At 45.0% G+C, this 20,000-nt stretch overlaps 3 protein-coding genes across 4 annotated transcripts in view; 1 reads left to right on the top strand and 2 right to left on the bottom strand.

Annotated features, from left to right (window-relative positions):
• Positions 1-9,015, bottom strand: part of ttc7a (tetratricopeptide repeat domain 7A) — a 25,087-nt gene extending 16,072 nt beyond the window's left edge. The window contains exons 1-8 of the mRNA XM_084470452.1: positions 8,824-9,015; positions 6,745-6,908; positions 5,993-6,161; positions 3,091-3,221; positions 2,552-2,676; positions 1,504-1,582; positions 1,128-1,297; positions 219-282 (exon numbers count right to left, since the gene is read on the bottom strand). Of these exons, the coding sequence (XP_084326578.1) occupies positions 219-282; positions 1,128-1,297; positions 1,504-1,582; positions 2,552-2,676; positions 3,091-3,221; positions 5,993-6,161; positions 6,745-6,908; positions 8,824-8,953 (1,032 nt within the window). The 5' untranslated portion in view covers positions 8,954-9,015. The remainder of the gene's footprint in view (positions 1-218; positions 283-1,127; positions 1,298-1,503; positions 1,583-2,551; positions 2,677-3,090; positions 3,222-5,992; positions 6,162-6,744; positions 6,909-8,823) is intronic.
• Positions 9,016-10,744: 1,729 nt separating this feature from the next.
• On the top strand, positions 10,745-13,789 carry mcfd2 (multiple coagulation factor deficiency 2, ER cargo receptor complex subunit; the record flags this gene model as incomplete). Its single annotated transcript, XM_084470537.1, is given in 7 exon segments — positions 10,745-10,798; positions 10,802-10,837; positions 10,841-10,851; positions 11,213-11,404; positions 11,867-11,869; positions 11,871-12,024; positions 12,670-13,789. Coding segments are annotated over 7 exon segments (582 nt in total). The 3' UTR covers positions 12,802-13,789.
• Positions 13,193-16,062, bottom strand: prop1 (PROP paired-like homeobox 1). 2 transcript variants are annotated; one of them, XM_084470535.1, is made up of 3 exons: positions 15,845-16,062; positions 14,852-15,054; positions 13,193-14,544 (listed from the first exon to the last, which is right to left on the bottom strand). In XM_084470535.1, the coding sequence occupies exons 1-3, from the start codon at positions 15,945-15,947 to the stop codon at positions 14,146-14,148; spliced, it is 705 nt and encodes a 234-aa protein (XP_084326661.1). In that variant the 5' UTR covers positions 15,948-16,062; the 3' UTR covers positions 13,193-14,145. The 2 variants fall into 2 exon arrangements, with proteins under 2 accessions (XP_084326661.1, XP_084326662.1); XM_084470536.1 differs by having other exon boundaries at positions 13,193-14,532.
• Positions 16,063-20,000: the final 3,938 nt, after the last annotated feature.

Raw genomic sequence — 20,000 nt, 5'->3', positions numbered from 1 at the left:
GATCAAGGTTATGTCGGTCTGTGTTCCCCCTGTACATCAACTTGCACATACTCAGTAGGAATACATCAGTGTTCTGCAGAAGGCGGGCACACATGTACAGGTGAAATACAGGTGTGTGTGTGTGTGTGTGTGTGTGTGTGTGTGTGTGTGAGCGTGTGCCTGCAAGTGCATGTGCGTGCGTGCGTGCGTGCTTGTGTGTGTGTGTGTGTGTGTCTCACCATTGACTCGGTGATCAGCAGTAGCAGTATGGCCTCCTCCACAACGTCTTGGGGACAGAAGCAGCTGCACAGGAAGCAGGAAGTAAGAGTAAAAGACACACTTCACACACACACACACACACACACACACACACACACACACACACACACACACACACACACACACTGGCTTTTCTAGATGAGATAGGGTGTCTCGTTTCACCTGTGGTTCGGTAACAAAACCTACTGCATCCATTCTCTCGAGTATCAACTCACTAACCCTCTCTCAGGTGACACACAAACACACACACACACACACACACGCACACACACACGCACACACGCACACGCACCCACACACCCACATAGACACACACACACACACACACACATCCACACTCATTTACGTGACACCCTCTCTTGCCCTTATCTGCAGCTGCCTAAGTGGCGAGCAACCAGGGCATGTAGCAGTGTTCAGCTCCTGTCATCTCTACATAGTGGTGGCGGGGGGGGGGGGGGGGGGGGGGGGGAAGAGAGACGACTCATCCTCCTCACGTCCTCATGGACACGTATCCTCCGTGATAGTGTGGGTAGGATTAATCATGTGGCGCGGGGAATATGTGACATTCTTCCAGCATGTTTGTGTGTGCGTGTGTGTGTGTGTGTGTGTGTACGTGTACGTGTGTGTATGGCGGGGGAGATAGAGGTGGATGTACGTGCTTCTCTGTTCCCTCCAGTCTTTGAGCGGTTCAGTGTGCAGTACTCCTGAACCCCACCGGGGGGGGGGGGGGCGGGGGGGGGGATCATCATCAGCCACAACAACAACGGTAGGATTGGAGTGGCCCCCGGGGGGGGGGGGGGGGGGGTGGGTGGGTGGGGTCATGGAGGGGGGGGGGTGGGGGGGGGGGGGGGTGCGAGGGTTTCCCGTACCCCTCGCTGGGGTAGCGCTGCGGGGGTCTGGCCCGGGGGTACATGGCGTCCTTGGAGGCGGCGGCCCCCTCCCTGTGGAGCCAGGTGGGGGGCGGGGGGCCCAGGGGGGGCCAGTAGCTGTCCCCGCTCACCGAGCTCAGCAGCACCTGGGCCAGCTTCCTGGCTGCAGACTGGGAGACGCACACACGACACACACACACACACACACACGCGCAACACGCAGACACACACACACAACACAAAGACACAATGTACGCACAACAGACACATCAGATCTGGTTTAGACGTGGAATGCAGACGGCGGCTGTCTGTGTGTGTGTGTGTGTGTGTGTGTGTGTGTGTGCGTGCGTGCGTGAGTGTGTGTGTGTGTCCTCACCTTCCTGAATTGCTGAGAGCTGCGTGTCTCCACCACCCTCAGAACCCGACGCAGCTGGTGAGCACCCTGAGCGAGATGACTGACACACAACACAACACAATGTGACACGACGTGACGCGACATAACACAACAAATCATAACACAATATAACACGACGCAAGCTAACACAACACGTCATAACACATTATAACGCGGGACAACATGACGCAACATAACACATCATGACACATTAGAACACGGCACGTCATAAAACAACACAACAGAATGCAAAATAACACAATATAGCACGACATGACATAACACAACACAACACAAAAACACAACGTAATGCAGTATTACTCATGACATGACCCAACACAAGACAACAGAACGCATCATAATGCAGCACAATATGGCTATATGTGCATGGGAAAACAATAGTAAACAATATGTCAATGAGAGGCCTGGTGGAATATGAAACCATGGGTAAGAGAAGGGAAAACACCATGTCACGCGATTGTGTCCTCACGTCAGTTCAGTATGTTTCCAGAAATTCCAGCTACAGTGAATGGGAACCAAATTAACTTTGAACATCTCTCCTCGAAGCTACAGTTTGCGATCAAAGTCATGGCATCAAAACAAATTTGGCAAGAAGATCTAATGAAATCAAACAGGGACCCCGGGTAGTGATTCATCTTGGACAGTGTGTTTCAGACCTGGTTTTAAAGAGCAACGGCAGCCTCTAGGGGTTACAAATTGTATGTGTAAAAAACTGATATTTTGTATATCCAATGAAAAGGCTCCTTACTGTATACAACGTATATAATTGTGCTTTTTTAACCAACATTGTCAAAATGAATAAATTGTATTTGATATATTAAAATAAAAAACCTAACTGTATTACCATAAACTACACCATTAATAATACTACAACACCTCGTGCCAATCAATAATAAACATATACAGAAGACAAAAGTGATGATATTGTGTCTCTCATATAGCAACAAACAAGACAGTGTTTACCATGCTGTGTCTATTACTGTGTATTAATATAGCGAGGCAGGCTCACCCTCGGTGCAGCAGACACAGGTATCCACTCTGTAGCGCCGCCTGCAGGAAGAAGCCCAGCTCCACGTCGACAGGGGGGTGGGACGGGATGCCCTTGGCTGTCTTTGAGTGGTTGGTCATCACCGTCTGTCATGCGTATACCCAATGAGAGTCACTGCTCTCGTTGGCTGGAAGCCTGTTTTTGTCACGCTAGCAAATGAATCGTTCAAACAACTTGTCTGGAAGCGCTGTGGAAATATGCATCTGTGTATTGTCTGTGTGTCTGAGCGTACTTTTCATTCACTCACTCCCGCCGTCACCTACTGACACACACACACACACACACACACACACACACACACACACACAATCAGGTAGTAATTATCATGGTGTTGTCATGTTCATGTTACGCCTAAACATTTCACATGCCCTAGGTCTCTAAAATGAGCCATACATCTGAATCCCACTTGTAGTCAGTAACGGACTGTCCTTTCCCCTTCCACACTTTGGCCCGGGCGGAGAGGGCGAGGAGGGGGCACGCCCACATGCATGAACACACACCTTATCCAGCTCCTGCATGTAGGAGAGGGCCGTGTCGCAGGCCCTGAGGTAGCAGGTGAGGCTCTCCTCCTCTCTCTCGGACAGACGCACGCGGGACACGGACGACAGCGTCTGGTGGTCCAGGGACAGACCTGGGGCGGCCAGGCAGAGAGGAGTCTGTCTCTGTCTGTCTGTACGCGGGCTGTTAGTAGGCAGGACTTGATGGGCCTGATTTGGACTTTTTTAGTTTTAGTCGCAGCTCAGAACATTAGTGCAGTTTATTTGCTGTGTGGATAAAATGAAGACTGAAACTGAATGAAGAAAGAAAGAAAGAAAGAAAGACAAACAATCAAACAAACTAACTTTTTAAACCATGTGTAGTTTTTAAACCATGTGTAACCATGTGTAGTGACATCAGACCTTGCAGGTCTGATGTCACTTCCAGTCCTTATTGACACAGAATAAGTAGAGGGAGCTGACGGAGCCTGTGAGATAAGGACAGGGGCCCCTGGGCAGGTCCAGACAGCGGCCCCTGGCCAGGTCCAGACGTCAGAACTAACCACATAAGCAGCTGCTGACATCCATATACATCACCTCCCAGAAACTCTGACCCCTGACAATTTTCCCACAGCAGTAAGTATCACAAACAACACATATTTACACACACACACACACACACACACACACACACACACACACACACACACACACACAAAATTCATCCCTGGACATTATGCGACCACAGGCATTCTGCTGTCACAGTGTTCACACTGGAAGGGCTCCCGAAGGATGCGCTCTCTGGCGTGGTCGCTATAAACTTCATCCAGCAAGGCTCCATACAGTTCAATTAGAAACAGCATGGTTCCTCATATTCACCAGCTAAGCTGTTATGCTCAGACATAACGGCAGGCCATTAGAGTGCATCGAGAACCACCAGGCGAGGGATAATGACGGCAATGATGAAGATTGTGATAATGTTGATGATAACGATGATGATGATGATGATTTCCATGAAACCCTAATTAACCAGTGTCTTCTGGGAATTATAGACAAGATGAAAGTCTGCAGATGCGGCCTATCAATTCTGCAGAATCAGTTCTCATGCACTAAACAAATAGACACAAGCTGCGTGTGCGTTACTCCCCCTTGTATCTCAAAGGAGGAACGATAATATTTATAATGTGATACCCCTGCCCCTGAAATGTTTGCTTTGACTCCGGCCAAACTCAGGGGAGTTCCAAGGTCTCCAAAATAGGCCAGAACAAATCCATTTCAAGAAAGGTCACCTCGTCTGATACCTTGATTAACTTCCAAAGGTTTACTTTCCCTCGACAAGTTAACAACATCAATGTATCACACGCTCACATTCTGTTCCACAGATGAAGAGAACATGGCCACTGATATAAATGCACCATAAAAGGCAAAACCAAAACAGGCCAACAAACCCTGCTTCATGCTACTAGTGAACAAAATAAAACACTTGAGGTCCAAGAGGTCCAACCATTCGTCCACAGACCCATTCACTGTTCACCATCACACAAGATCACACATCTGATCCGGTGCTTACACCTAAAGGACAGACTAAAACAACAACTAAACCCAGGTTCTGGCTACATAGTTACACAACAACTGGCCAATCAGGCAGACGTTTTCCAGAAATCAGCCGGACAGTTTCCAGGCTCCCATTTCTCCTGATTTGGTTTCATCAAGCTGCCGGCCAGCTTCCTCTCGTGGGCCACATAAAAGCCCGTTGTCATTTTCAGGCCTGTAATGACTCCTCTGGGAGCGGGCTCATTAAGGAAATGTCCAGTGGAAGCAACCTCTCTCCTGCAATATCTGTCAGGAGAGACAGAAGCTGCCAGCCCCTCTGTGTTGCCTCAGGCTGTCGGGTACCACTAAGGCGCACTGGTTTAAAAATACATATGCCTAGCTGGTGCCAACATAGTTTTTTATCCAGGTTTTATTAGGTGTGTTTGTGTGTGTGTGTGTGTGTGTGTGTGTGTGTGTGTGTGTGTGTGTGTGTGTGTGTGTGTGTGTGTGTGTGTGTGTATGTGTGCGTGTGTGAAGAAAATTGTATGATTATTTACAAGCTTAAACTTCAGCTAATTGCTTCACAGCTTCACAGTTTTTTTAACACAACAGAAGATGGGTAGATGGGGAGTGACTGGATTTGAGCAACTTCAATATCCGTCCTTTTTACTGTCCTTTTTTCCTTCACCTGTGTTATGCCATTGGACTAGACTGAGCGTGAGCATGTGCAAATTCTAAAACACAAGCTCAATAACGGTAAACACATACAAAAGGCCACAACACAACTGAAAACACCACAACACATATACAAAAGCCACCACATGATCATTTAGTGTGGAATGTTATTATATTCTCATACAGTGTAGATTGTGGATAGTCTAAGCCTAATTAAAAAATAGGTAATCTACTAAATAGGATGCTACCTTCACCTTCACAGTCTTATTGCATCATACAAGAATTGGATGTACTTGCCACACAAACTGCAGAAAGCTGTGTCAGAATGCAGGTTGAATCAGCCTGCATTGTAATGTTATTAAACTTCTCTGATGGGCAAGAACCTTCCTCATGTGGTGGCATTAATAGTTTGCAGGCCATAATAGTCGGTCCGTTTTAATTATCTACATCATTCGACACTCACATACGTTGTGTTGTGGCTTTTGCATTTGTTTCGTGACTTTTGCATTTGTGTTGTAGCGTTTGCATTTGTGTTGTAGCTTTTGCATATGTGGCGTGGCTTTTGCATTTCTGTTTTCCGTTAATGTGCTTTTCAAATCTGTGAAGCCTTTTTTCTATATGCAGTTCGTTCGACACGTCCCGGACACAGTGACAGACGATGTCGCCTGCTACAACCAGTTGGTTACGTTCGTAATCCTGCTAATCCAGCATGGGGTACCTTTGATGGCAAAGGCCTCGGCCAGCAGTCGCAGGTGGTAGACGGGCTGCTCGGCCTGGGTCAGTTCCTCGATGCTGACCCGGGCACACATGCCCTGCGCGTCCCGGTACCGACCGTGGACATAGTGAACCTTGGCCATCAGCAGCAACGCCTCGTTCAGGTACCTGGGCTGCAGGTCCAAAAGGGAGGGAAGACAGGTCACGAATCAACAGGATTGAGGGATTAATGATTATTTTGGTTAAAGCTCTTTTTCATTTTAATCTATAGTTCGTTTTTTTCATTTTCCATGTCCATACTGGATGATTCATTGATTAATTCATTTCTAGCCACAATGTTACGGTGATTTGTATGATAAGAAACAGAAGCGATTAATTCTGAATGTGATTAAACAAAACCTTTCTGCATTGATTTCTAAATATTTCATTCCATTGTTGCTTGTAATGACGAAGGGAAGAGGACCTTTTCCAAAGTGGAAGAAACCTTAGACAGTTTACTTTTAGTGCTTCTATTGCTGCTACAGCTGTATCTTAACTGGGGCTGTAACTGGACTTTTGTAATGCAATTGACAATGCTGACAATGCAATGACTACTTTTTATTTCAGATTTTTTTTTGTGAGGTTACAATATAACAGAGAAAGGTGGTTGAGTTGAGTGGTTAATAATAATGGTTAAGTAATAGCGATGCAATTTATCAAGAAAAGCCACCAGGTGAAATGTGTAAAAAAAGACGACTGTGTGTGACTGTGACTGACTGATAGTCTTCCACGGCTCAGGATGGTATTCAGGTGTCCCTTTGCCCTCGACAACTTTTCCTGGTTCTGGTCCACCACGGGTGTGGAGCTCCGCAATAGGTCCATGTTATCCTGCAGGCCCTCCTCCAGCAGGGCCTCAGCCAATAGAAGCGTCCCATAGTCATCTAGGATGTGGAATTTAGAAACATAGGGATGGAAGAGTTCAACATCACTTACCAATTCACAGAGGAGGTTCAATTTAGCTGCTAGTGGAAAAAAGGGTACACTTTATTTCACCTTTAATAAAGTTTTATCTTTGTAGGTCCATAAACCTATTTTCATGTTCTCACGCCATGTTTTTGTTTGGGTGTTATGAAAATAATATCAATTTGGTTAAAGTAAACATTGGCTTGTAGCACAGACTTCAATCGAGATGAATAATCAATGAATTGAACAGATAATATTAGCAATAATTATAGGTCTATGAATGTAGTTTACAACTATGGATGCAATAAGAGGACTGTGTGTCGAGAAAAGTAAAGAGGCTGTTACCTCTACCATGTGTTACAACATGTACAGTGACCATGGTGACTATGATAAAGATATCTTATTGTTATTGGTTAAATGGATTTATTCACAGGCTTAAACCGTCATAAAACAACCTTTGTACGAAATCGTGATGTAACTAAATAACTCAATTAAATACATAAATCAATAGGCACTTCATGAAATTAACTACTTGAAATTAAATTATAAATGTGTTGAACACAAGGTATTTTTCAATGCTTTGGGGATAAACTCAGCCCTGTGATATATTGGCTACCCCATCACTCTTGTGAATAAGGTTATAAGTGTGATGTGTTAGCGTTTTCACTGGAACAATTGAAAATCACCAAGTCAACGGAGCTTACTATCTTAATTGTCAAACAACTTTATTTAGAATTACCTATTTGTATATTCTCATGGATTAGTAATAACATGAACCTGAACCTACCTCCAGTCCTTCATGAGTTATGTGTTTATACATTCTTGGAGTGAAGTGACCAGCAATAAAAAATCATGTGTATACATCTACTGTGGATTTGAGTCTTCCTGTTTGCCTTTGTGTGTGTGTGTGTGTGTGTGTGTGTGTGTGTGTGTGTGTGTGTGTGTGTGTGTGTGTGTGTGTGTGTGTGTGTGTGTGTGTGTGTGTGTGTGTGTGTGTGTGTGTGTTCTGAAGCCAAGTCTGTGACCACTGTTTACAACTTGGATTCGAGGACAGACAAGCATGTTGGTTTTATCATTATGACCAAGAACAGACTCATCAGCAGGCAGAGGTGAAAAACAGCAGGAGGAATACATATCTTACAGGCCAAAAGGGGCTTTTCAAGGGACTTTGGTTATACAGTTAAATATATTACTGCTATATAACAAACAGTTAAACTAGGTTTCTGCATAATTCAATATCAGACCTACACTCTTAAAGATAAATTATATTTTTATAAATAAATAATCTGAAACATATTTAACTTTAATTGTGTGTGTGGAAATTTTGAGAGGCAGTTCTCATTTGGGAAGAACATAACCATATGACTCATCTAGGTCTATATTAAGTACTGTGGGAATATTTATCCATCGCTAACTTTGTTTTGCGGATGTCCAAGGTAAAATATCTCTCCATCCTGGCGGGTCGTAATAACGTCTGCTGGACAACAGCTGAGCGACCACCTAACCTCCCTCACCTCAGCCCATGTTTACTCGGCCGAGGTGAGGACGGAGACACGTGCTTTACCAAGCAGCAGCGACACAGTGATAAGCCCTAGAGTTCCTGTTCAATGTACGATCCCGTCAAAGTCAAAGATATCAGTGAATGTTGCGGTTAATAGAAAAAACAATTTGCAAGGAAAGTCATGCTCGTGCATGTGTATTAAGTATTTGTTTGGTAGGGGATACCATGTTGATATATCTAAGTCAATTACGGCAAAGACATACTGTATAATTGACAGATTCCTCTAAGAGTACAAAGTTCAACTTTTGCCCAACTACATAGCGAACTCGTCAGATAAGCAGTCCAATAAGTGCGGAGAAAGCCTGTATGCTCCCCGGATCGAAACCACTCACCATCCTCGTGGATCCGGGCATTTAGCAGCTGATCGATCAAAGCGGGTATCTTGTCCCATTGGCACTCAGCTCGGTGCCGCTCGATCTCCGCTTCCAGCCGGTATTGCGAGAACGACACCCTTGAAGCCATACCAGTTTTGTCCCGGTGGTGGCTGTAGTCCCCAGACACGATGGGAGTAACTGCCGACTACAAACACACGTAGATAAATATGTAATCTTAACATGCGAGAGACAGCCCACTGCACACTCGTTGGTGTAAAACTAAATAAAGAGTAATTCCTAAACGAACTAATCTTATCGTAATATGTACAAAATACATAAACATATTCATATACTATACTAGTGGGGAACTCCCACTAGTCATTCCCAATAATTACTCATGTATGTTTGATTGTTGTTGTTGTATGTGTGTGTGTGTGTGTGTGTGTGTGTGTGTGTGTGTGTGTGTGTGTGTGTGTGTGTGTGTGTGTGTGTGTGTGTGTGTGTGTGTGTGTGAGTGAGTGTGTGAGTGAGTGAGAGAGCAAGAGGCTAGAGGTAAAAGACTTCTTACATGAATTGTATTTCTGTATTTCAGTCTGAATCAGTTTACCCAGTTCCCTTTTCCCTCACAATGTTTTTGAAACTAAGTGGTTCACAGGAGAAGGTGTAAAGGACATGACAGTTGTCACATACGAGACAGGCTGTATACATAGGAAAAAATAAATAATAATAATCATAGAATGTGTTGTCTATGTGAGTTTTACAACTATCCTATCTATACTATCTCTCTATATTTAATTTTACTTCTATTTGTTACAATCCCATTTTTCATTTATTACACACCTTATACATTTAACTTCAACCCTACTGCTGCTGTTAGTCTAAATGTGCAGGCCTGTGTATGCTGCGGTCTGCAGCTTTGCTTACAGCCAAGAGCCACTCCATGTTATATCAGGTAGGCTGAGTTTAAGTACGGATCATGGTGCTGAACCCTCACTGTTGGATCCTATTTGATACAGTCTAGTTTGGAACTGGTGCTGTTGCAACTAACACAATGCAACCACAATTCTCACAAAAATTCACAATGCGTTGTGAGGCCTTTACTCTTTGTGCTAGTATGTAGTTTGTCATTAGGGTTTTCTTTTTTGTTCCATGATGACCAAGACGTTGAAGATAAAACTAGGCTGGAACTAACAACTAATGACACCGTTACATTTGTATATTGGGAGTTCAGTGAGATACTCACTATATAGGCCTATAGACAAATCAGGGATCAGGCCGTTCACAGAACCAACACAAAAGTAAGGAAGATGTCCTTTGTGCTAGATCCAGGCCTATGTTAATCTTTTCCCCTTTGACCCTTTAACAGGATCAATTACAAGGATTAAGACAATTGCCTGCAACATGCTGGAAATGTGGCCAAAGCAACAGAGCAGAATTGTGCATGAGCATCACATGCAACATCTATTTTTCTATTTTTCATCTATGTGAAAATATGACTTTTTTAATAGATCATGGTTAGGGTTTTTTAACGTTTGACATTCAACCCCTTCACCTGTAGAGTTATTTCAGCTAGGACTATTTTCTATAACGTACCAAACAATGTCCCAATTCAATCCCGAAATTGATTCTACAACATACACATGTAATAATTATATAATGGGGTCATCACAATGGGATTACTCACTGGGGACTCGGCTAAAGGTAGGGTAGGATGTGACTCTAACTACTGTAGTAATAGAGAAGAGAAACCTCAAGCCGTCTGAAAAGGGATTTGGCTGCTTCATTTTCTCTCTGGAAGTTTGACATGGACAGTCGGTCCTTTGGGACTAACAGAATCACACAGACGTCTCTTCTCAGTGTGTGAAGTGTATTTGACAACACTGTGCGACTTTGACAGTGCGTAGAGCCACGCCCACTACTGACGTAGCTAAGCCAGCCAATGAGAACTCGCTGTCGTGTCCAACAGTTGAGAGGTTTCTACGGCGCGTCGCCATGACCTAAAAGCCCGAGAACTCAACCATTGACAGGAGAATAGCAAACCGTCAGGTGATATCAATTTTATTGTATGATTCTATGCAGCGATTCGTTCTTTAACTCGTCGTCCTCATTAACTTTATTTACAAAGAGTTAAATCTAGGTTTAACACATTGCACCGTGCAGGTCCCATGTGTTCAGCTAACGGTAGTTAGACGTCTCTTAGTGGATGGCTTGCAGCGGTCCTCCATATGTAAACACTGGGACGTAATCACACGACGCCTCTAGTGCGTAATTCTAACTAGATACTTCGTTAACTGAGGATTCTTCGCAAGAGATGAGCCATCTTCACAAGTCAATCCAACTGTTGCCCTGTGTCAGTCATTCCCGTGAGCAGTCAGCAGCGTGTCTGTCCTTGTGTTTTTTCCATCAGAATGATAAGAAAAACGCGCTCTTCCAGGGGCATGGAGCTGAGTTGTGTCTTCGTCATCCTCTCCAGCTGCTGCCTCCTGTGCGTCCGCTCTCACGGAGAGCCAGAGCACCAGGCACAGACCCCCGACCCTACTCACATTCAAGGCGGTCATGGTCATGGTCGTCTGGATAGGAATATGATCCAAGACAAAAAGTGAGGGAGTCTTTCGTACATTTAAAACGTGTGATGTGTGGTGCGGATGACCCTGTTTGGATTGGAGCGAGTTATTGTGTGTGTGTGTGTGTGTGTGTGTGTGTGTGTGTGTGTGTGTGTGTGTGTGTGTGTGTGTGTGTGTGTGTGTGTGTGTGTGTGTGAGAGAGATCGTGCCTGGTGATTGGTGGGTATGAATTGTGCATGCAGTATCGTTCCTAGAACATTTGCAGCCCTGTGTTAATCATTTACTGAATAGTTTGGTGGTCTAGTCATGGCACTGCTTCGAAAGATATCAGAAGGTTGACTTGAACTACGTGTGTGTTGATAGCAAGCTGACATAGCAGTTAACCTGGAGTTTGTTCTGTGGTGTGACATTGTGGCTGCCCAATGCTCATAGGGCTGGACAAAAGTGAGCTGAGTAAATAAACAATGTGTGTGTGTGTCTCTCTCTCTGTCTGAAAGACATCATGGAGCACCTGGAGGGGGTAATCGATAAGCCGGAGACGGAGATGTCTCCGCAGGAGCTTCAGCTGCACTACTTCAAGATGCACGACTACGACGGCAACAACCTGCTGGACGGGCTCGAACTGGCCACCGCCATCACACACGTGCACAAAGAGGTAGGCGCGTGCACGTGCCCCCGATTCCCGACTGCTGCACCACCCTTTTTGTTGGACTGTTGGAACATAAAGTATGCTAGAGCTGCCTCTAGAAAATAAGTATGGAAAATATTTTCAAATGAATCGGTCTCTGCTAGCCTCTGGTCATTTTCAACATGTTATCGTACAACACTGTATAATCACAGTGTTCTGTATTCATAACTGGAAGGCGATGTACGTGGAAAGGGCTGAGTGATTATGGATGCACACATTTGGCACAAAGTATGGGTCCGTACCGTGGGGATGAGGTCCCTGTACGATAGACTAGAGGTTGCTTACTTTATATGCCTGCCACCAGAGGAACAGCTCCGGTGTATGTCTTTCATCAGTTTACAGTGTAAATATTGACTTTGTCACTGTGCCTTCCCAGAGATTTACAGAGGTGCAATCCCAAACCTGTAGTGCAATTATTAACAGTAGGCCCGTTATCTTTTCAGTTTTTAAGGCCCTCTTGCCCTTTATGCGTATCAGGAGAACTACACAGATGTGATTACTGGCATCCACCTCTATTTAACTATGTTGTATATCTAAATGGATATTTCGGTCTTGAAACTCTACATAGTGCCTTTCTTAAACCCCTCCCTCCACTTTGTTTTGTCCAATCAGGAAAGAGGTGAGAACACCCAACCAATGAAAGAGGAGGACCTGATAAATCTGATCGACGACGTGCTGAGGGACGATGACAAGAACAACGACGGCTACATAGACTATATCGAGTTTGCCAAGTCCCTTGAATAGAGCGATGGCTAAGTAATAGACACCCTCTCTTCCTCTCTCTCTATCTCTCTCTCTCAAACAACCACCACCGGGCTACCATGGCTCAGGGATGGGGTGGGGGAAGTACATTACCAGAATTGTACATTGCAATTTTGGTCCAGTCGATAGTCATAAACATCCTTCTTTATGATCCAGTTTAGAGACGGTCAATATGGAAGATGGAGCATTTAATTGTACCTGTATGTTGGGAAGGGAATTGATTTGGTAGTCTGCTGCTGCTTGTGCATTTACAAAGCACCACGTGGCCTTTTATTGAAGCCTCTTAAATATATGCTAAATTATTTTTCATGTCACCCCGGAGGCCTAAACGTGTAATGATATAGAAGAGTGACCACATGTTTATGAAAATGGCTCTTGAGTTGTCTTTTCTTTTGTTTCTACTCCAACGTTGGCCTCTGCCTCACAACTTTACTCTCAAATACCCCCCCCCCCCCCGGTTACTTGCTTACTGTTACTATGACTATGACTGTGTGGTCACAAACCTCCACCGTTGGAGCCCTGCGTTCCTATCTGCTGTTTACTTTTGAGCCTCTGCCCTGCATGGCAGAGGCTCTGGACCAAGCTGTTGTGAAGTGACGTGAATGTATCGCATCATCACTGGTTCTGCTGCCTAGGTCAACCCCCCCGGACACTGGACACGCCAGTCGCACACCACCGCTGGGTTAGCCAATCCCCTTGTTCCAGTGGCACATTACGATTGTTTAAGGAGAATTGAAGTCTTCAGTTGGTATGGGTTTTGTTTTGCTTGTTTCAAATGCAAGGGTCCACCTCAACCAACACCATCGATGGGGAGAAATGGTCTTGGTCCATACTTATTTTTACAAAAAAACAAAAGTTATAAATTCAATATTTTTGTCACTCAGTGTTAATGGTCTTTTTGAATAGGTCTATAGATGTATATGTTAGCAGAGAAGCAGCAGAATGTATTAAAATACATTTGAAATCAAAAGCTCCTGTGTATTTTATTACTTCCTTGAAAAACATCATTACAAAATACAATTCTAACCCATAGGATGTGGAAGCCATAGACAATTCAGAGAAGATAAGCATGTACTGTATATAAAAAACTATATTATTACCTATCACGACTATCACACACAATCAATCAAATAAATGAACTTGAGGTGTAGATACTATTTTTTTTTTCTTTAAGCAAGCAAGTCTGTGGAAAGTAGAACATAGAAATCATAATCAATATGTATGATATGTGGTTGGTTAATGTGCATTACATTAACATCATAACTTGGTTTTATTTGCCTCATAGTAAAAATAACATGATAGATTCATTTCTTCACTAGTTACTTCTTAGTTCCAGTGAGAGGCAGAGTCAAGGCATGACATGGAGGCCAGGGAGAACACAGGCGTGCCCAGGTTAGCGGGCGGGCCCCCTATGGTCCTGAGGGGCCCGTACCATTCCTCGTGCTGGCGCGGGGGTCCCGGGGGCTGGGGTTGCACCACAGCTGGGCAGGGACACTGGCCAGGGACGGCGCCTGGGTGGTGCGCATAACCACTAGATGGCAGCATAGAGCTGAACCGGTGGATGTGCGGCAGGGACTGGGGGTAGAACTGCCGGCTGATACCGGAAGCCGGCACGCACATGCTGCTGAGCAGGGCCCCGGTTCCCGGCAGGACGCCCACCGGCAGCCCCTTCTTGGACGCTCGCTCCTGCTTGCGCTGTTTGGCTCGTCTGTTCTGAAACCACACCTGCTTAGGGAATTTTCCACGAAAGTAAAGGGAAATTTATGTTTACAGCTGTAAATGAATGTTAAAGATGATGGCTACAAATGACCAACTTCACCATTATTGTTGTTATTGTCGAAAGCTAGTATTGGCCCCAAAACCTCAGAATAATAAAAGTACATGAGATGGCACCAATTAAGCAATCAATTAACCACCATATCTCCAAAACACAACCACCCTCTATCCCAATTAGTCAATATATCCTGTTGTGGATATAGACATGTTTATATACATGCCCCCCCCCCCCGCCCCCGCCCCCGTCCTGGCCCACCTGAATGCGGGCCTCGTTGAGCTTGGTGAGGCGAGCCAGCTCCTCCCGGCAGTAGATGTCGGGGTAGTGGTTCTGAGCGAACGCCACCTCCAGCTGTTCCAGCTGCTTGTGGCTGAAGCTGGTTCGGTGGCGGCGGCGAGCCGGGGACAGGAAGGCCCGCCCTCGGCGCCCGAATCCCACTCCACCGCGGACCTCTCCGATATCTGAGGAGGACAAAGGGAAGAGAGTCAGGGGCGAGTGTGGGTGGTCAAGACCAGTTGCCAGCATAGTCTTCACTTGTACTCACACACACACACACACACACACACACACACGTTTTGTGGGAACTAAACTCTCTCCTGGCTCCTGTTTCTGAGGCCTGTACGGTCTACCTCAGTGTTTCCCAGCTCAACCCCATAGAGACGAACATAGGTGGTCTTAACTGTTAAACCTGATTCACTGTCACAATCAACTTTCACTGATGGTGGTGTTCAGGAAAGGGGGATACACCTTGTGTGGTTCCCAGTCACACCTGGCAACCCGAGACGCCAGAGGCCTTCAGCTGTCAGAGAGGCGGCCAAGCGGACACTGGAGGGGGATTTGAGGCAGATTAGTGCCACAATAGCCAAAACACAGACTCATTTATCAAATTGGTCCATGGAGAGAGGGCAGGGCAGCCACATTGCTGTGGTTGGAGGGAACCAACGGCCCATTGAAAATAGGATGTTTCTACTAATAACTCAACATATAATGTAGTTTGAGGTGTTGAATTTTCAACACTCCAACATAGATCACGTTTGGATTCCTTTTAACACGTTTACAAATGAATATTTTTGATCGACTGCTATCCATTGAGACAAAGTGCATCAAAACAACAAGTCCTCTTCCATCAGCAGGTCCTCTGTTGCTTACAGGAGGACAAGACTCCCACGGTGACCCCTATAGAACCATCCATCCATAGAAGCAGCGGGCAGCAGAGACACGCGCCAGGGCTGCGGAACAGAGTGGACTCACCCGCAGTGGAGCTCACCGTGGCCAGGTCCGGATACACGTCTCCACACTCCGGATGGCTCCTTGAGACCATGCTGCCTCCTGTTGGCTTCAGCGCCTGGGCCATGTCTGGACTCTGGAAGTCCTCTCTCTGCAGGGGATGCTCCACACTGCTGCCTTCAGCGCTCCAATGGGGGCCAGGTAGTGGCTTTTCTTCACGGCTATGACATCACATGCCAACACCATCTCCCCCACCCCATTCAACAGGTGACTTTGCCTATAGGTAATGTGTGTGTGTGTGTGTGTGTGTGTGTGTGTGTGTGTGTGTGTGTGTGCGTGTGCGTGTGTGTGTACGCGTGTGCGTGTGTGCGCGCGCGCGCGCGCGCGCGCGTGTGTGTGTGTGTGTGTGTGTGTGTGTGTGTGTGTTTAAGCTCCATTAGTGATAAACATTGTCCCTGTCTCTGAATTGTATTGCTTAAATTTCAGAAAAAAAACAACTAATTAGCATACATTTAAAATGTATTAACTGTAAACCATACTGAATACCAGACCGCTGTATTGCCTAATAGGCTGTAGGTTAGATAATATATCAATATGATTGTGTGGGGTGCAGTTAACTGTTTAGCCACCAGGGAGAAGTATAATACAGACTTCAAACCTGTGCTGAATTCTAAGAACGTTAGAGTTGCCCCTGTGCCGACCCAGGCTCGCGTCCTCATGTGTCCTGCATTGTGAAACTCCAGGCCAGGTCTCCTGCAAATACCCACCTTACTGTATATGGTCTCATTGCTGCAATAACCCTGTTGAACTCGACTGATGAACTTGCCTAGTGAGTCATTTCCTATGCTCAAGTGAAAGTTTTCCCTCTTTTCCGTTCAGTAAAGAGTCCTTTAACTGATGGTATTTGAGTTTATAATATACAATATATTAAAGCATGGAAGGTAAGAGGTCTACTTCTTCATCAGCTTGACTTTTGACCCTCGAAGCATTAACCAGTAGTAGTAGTTGGTAGCTCAACAGCTTTAAATGTGCCACTTTAAGTTAACCCGGTGGTTTCCTAGTATTCAGCATTTAATCCAGAATAATTTATCTGTTAACAAACTGAAAATAATAGCATGAAATACATTTTTGTATATATTTGTAATACTAACAGGCCTTCTCTTACAGTCCTACAATAAGGACCATTAAAGTAAAATATTGCTTCAGAATGTGAAGGAGTAAAAGTAGGCCTATCAAACAATCTGTTTCTTACAAGTACCTCAACATTTATACTTTCAGTGGGCGTGCACCTTTTCTCTTCGGCGTAGCACTCGATCCAAAGCCGGTTGCCATGGTTGCCAATGGAATCCCCTGACCGTCGGAGAAGGACGGTCATCCGCCAGGCTCTGACCCAAACGGTGACCCGGACCCCGGTCCACGGTGAGTCACCAGCAGCATGGGACTGGAGGGCCTTCACTGCCCCGCACAGCTGCTACCCCTGAGCCGGCTGCTGCTGGCACCGACACAGGTGGGCAGGACCCATCCAACTGTGTGTGCGTGTGTGTGTGTATGCGTGTGTGTGCGTGTGTGTGGGTGTGTGTGACAGGGCAATAGCGCCCTGTCAGTGTAGCGCCCAAAAGTGCTTGTATTTACCACTGACTGGCTCAGATTATTATTATAAGCTATTGTAAGTGTCTGCAAGCATTATGGAAAGGATCCCTACAGAGTAAACCTTGTCTTTTACCTTAAGCATGATCCGGTCTGTTTGTTAATGTGTCCAACCAAGTCTCGCTCAAGTATCACCCTGAAATCTCACAAGAGCGAGTTGTTTCAGGGAGGACATGGTGGAAAGGTGAGTGAGAGTGGTTGAGAGGAGTGCAGCAAGAGTTTGTTTTGTTGGACTACAGAAAGTGAAGCTTAGTGTTATCTAAACGATTTGGGTGAAGGAGGGTTTAGATTGTAATGACAATAGGAACATTTACTGCAATAACTCAACTCTTCAGAGGGCGAGATTTCAGAGCGAGACTTGGTTAGAAACAATAACAAAAAGGTTGTATTTCTCTGTAGTGATTCTTTCCATAATGTCCATAAAGACGCTTATAATAACAAGTCTGAGCTATTGGTCATTGGTACCAATAACATTTTACCAAGTCATTGGTAAAAACAAGCACTTTTAGAGGACGTTAATTGACAGTTATTGCCCCTAAGGGTTACATTACACCTGGGCTGCTACAGCTGAAGCGCTTTCTGTCAATACTACAATTGTTGTCCGCATTAGTCACTTAGACCCAAAATGATGAAAAATACGGAAATCATCCATTAAAGCACTGAAAGTGCAGCGTAGAACTTCTTCAAACTGAAAGTCTCAACCAAAGTCAATCAAAAAGGTTTTCCAATTACCCACAATTAATATTGAAACCACACCACATCACACCACATACTCTTTATTTTATTGAGAGTGTGTTCTCGCTCCCCCGCGATTTCAGTTGGGAGGAGGCATATGCAACCAAACCAAGTGATAGGAGATCATCCACTGGTTCAGACCGTCACTACCTTAAGTTCTCCCTGTTTAAAAGGCCAGGCCTGCTGCATGAATGCAGTTGGCCACTAGAGGTCTCAGAATCCTGGCCTTCTCTGACATGAAAAGAGAAACAACTGGCAAGATATTGCTCAATCTCCTCTTTAATTGGACTTCCACACATCTGGACGAAGATATTTTTGTTGTGTTTTTGAAACATTGTGTTCTGCTGCCCTTCTGTTGTACAGCTGACATGATTACTCCTTTATGCATCAATAACAATTATATTTGACCAAAAGTGAAATTCAAGTAACATCATTCAAATGTGTGTGTGTGTGTGTGTGTGTGTGTGTGTGTGTGTGTGTGTGTGTGTGTGTGCACGCTGTGTGTGCGCTGTGTGTGGTGTGTGTGTGTGTGTGTTAGTGTGTGTGCTTGTGTGTTGGTGTTGGGGGGGGGGTTCTAGATTAAACCCAGTCTGTGAATGTGTCACACCTCCTCCTAGTTCCAGAAATAAATATTTAGTTAAGATCAAAATGAACACACGCATTTCACCAACCATTGATCCCTCCCCCCAACCCACTCCCCACCCGTGATTGTAATCACGCATCACAGATAGAAGAAACCCCTCTCTCTTTTGCTCTGGATGCAAAGTATGCAATCATTTGATTCACGTTGTCATGTTGGCCGCGGAGGCCAGGGAGCTCCAGGCTTCCCAGCCCTGCCTGCCAAGTCCTCCACGCATCCCAGATTCACATCCCATGATCGCCGTCTCAAACACCAACACCCTCCGCCAGGATCCCCCCCCTCCAGCCAGGACCACCCCCCCCCCCCACCCCCTCCTCCCCACCTCCAACCACCACCACCACGGCTGCTGCTCCTACCCTCTCCTAGTCTGTCTCTTGGCTAGTGTCTGCTTTTCTTTTTCTCTCCATGTGTGTGTGTGTGTGTGTGTGTGTGTGTGTGTGTGTGTGTGTGTGTGTGTGTGTGTCTTTCTTTCTCTGTCTCTCTCCTTTTCCCTTCTCTGGGGAGCCTGTCTGCATACACATGGCTGTCTTACTGTAGAGATCGAACATAATAGAGTCTATCATAAAAGAGTTGTGTTAATATATTTAATATATATGATTATATAATATGTATCATATTTTAATGTGAATTTATAGTATTTTTCTTGCATGTATGCATGTATGATCTTTCTTTAGTATGATTCAAAGGACACAGGGTGCTCAAAGTTTGTTGAGCTATGGCTGTTACACAATCCCAGCATGCATCTGTCTTCTCTGAATTAAAAATAAAAACATGTTTCAGTGCCACTGCAGAAAAAAAATGTACTTAATCTTCATTATAGGCCTTGACAACTTGACACATGTATAGCATTATCCAGAATCAAGATACCAGAAAAACTATAAAAATGTTGCATAGTTTTTTTAAGTTGAAGTTATTTTTTAGCTTCAGCAGAATAGGTCTGACAAGCAAGTTCATCATCACAGTATAAAGTCAATGTAGGCCTGCAGGCCAAATATTTCACACATTTCTCATACATGAGGTCCTAGATATCTTTCCACCCGTCCAAGAGGACTGGCTGCCCACACCACACTAAGGAAAACCAGATACCAAATCATCAAGTGAACAATAACCAAGCTATTATTTTTTCTCATGTTTTATTTTATTATTTTTCCGTTAAAC

Source organism: Micromesistius poutassou (assembly GCF_964030765.1).
Source record: "Micromesistius poutassou genome assembly, chromosome: 7".
In the NCBI taxonomy this organism is placed as follows: domain Eukaryota; kingdom Metazoa; phylum Chordata; class Actinopteri; order Gadiformes; family Gadidae; genus Micromesistius; species Micromesistius poutassou.
This window is presented reverse-complemented; position numbering and strand designations above follow the sequence as displayed.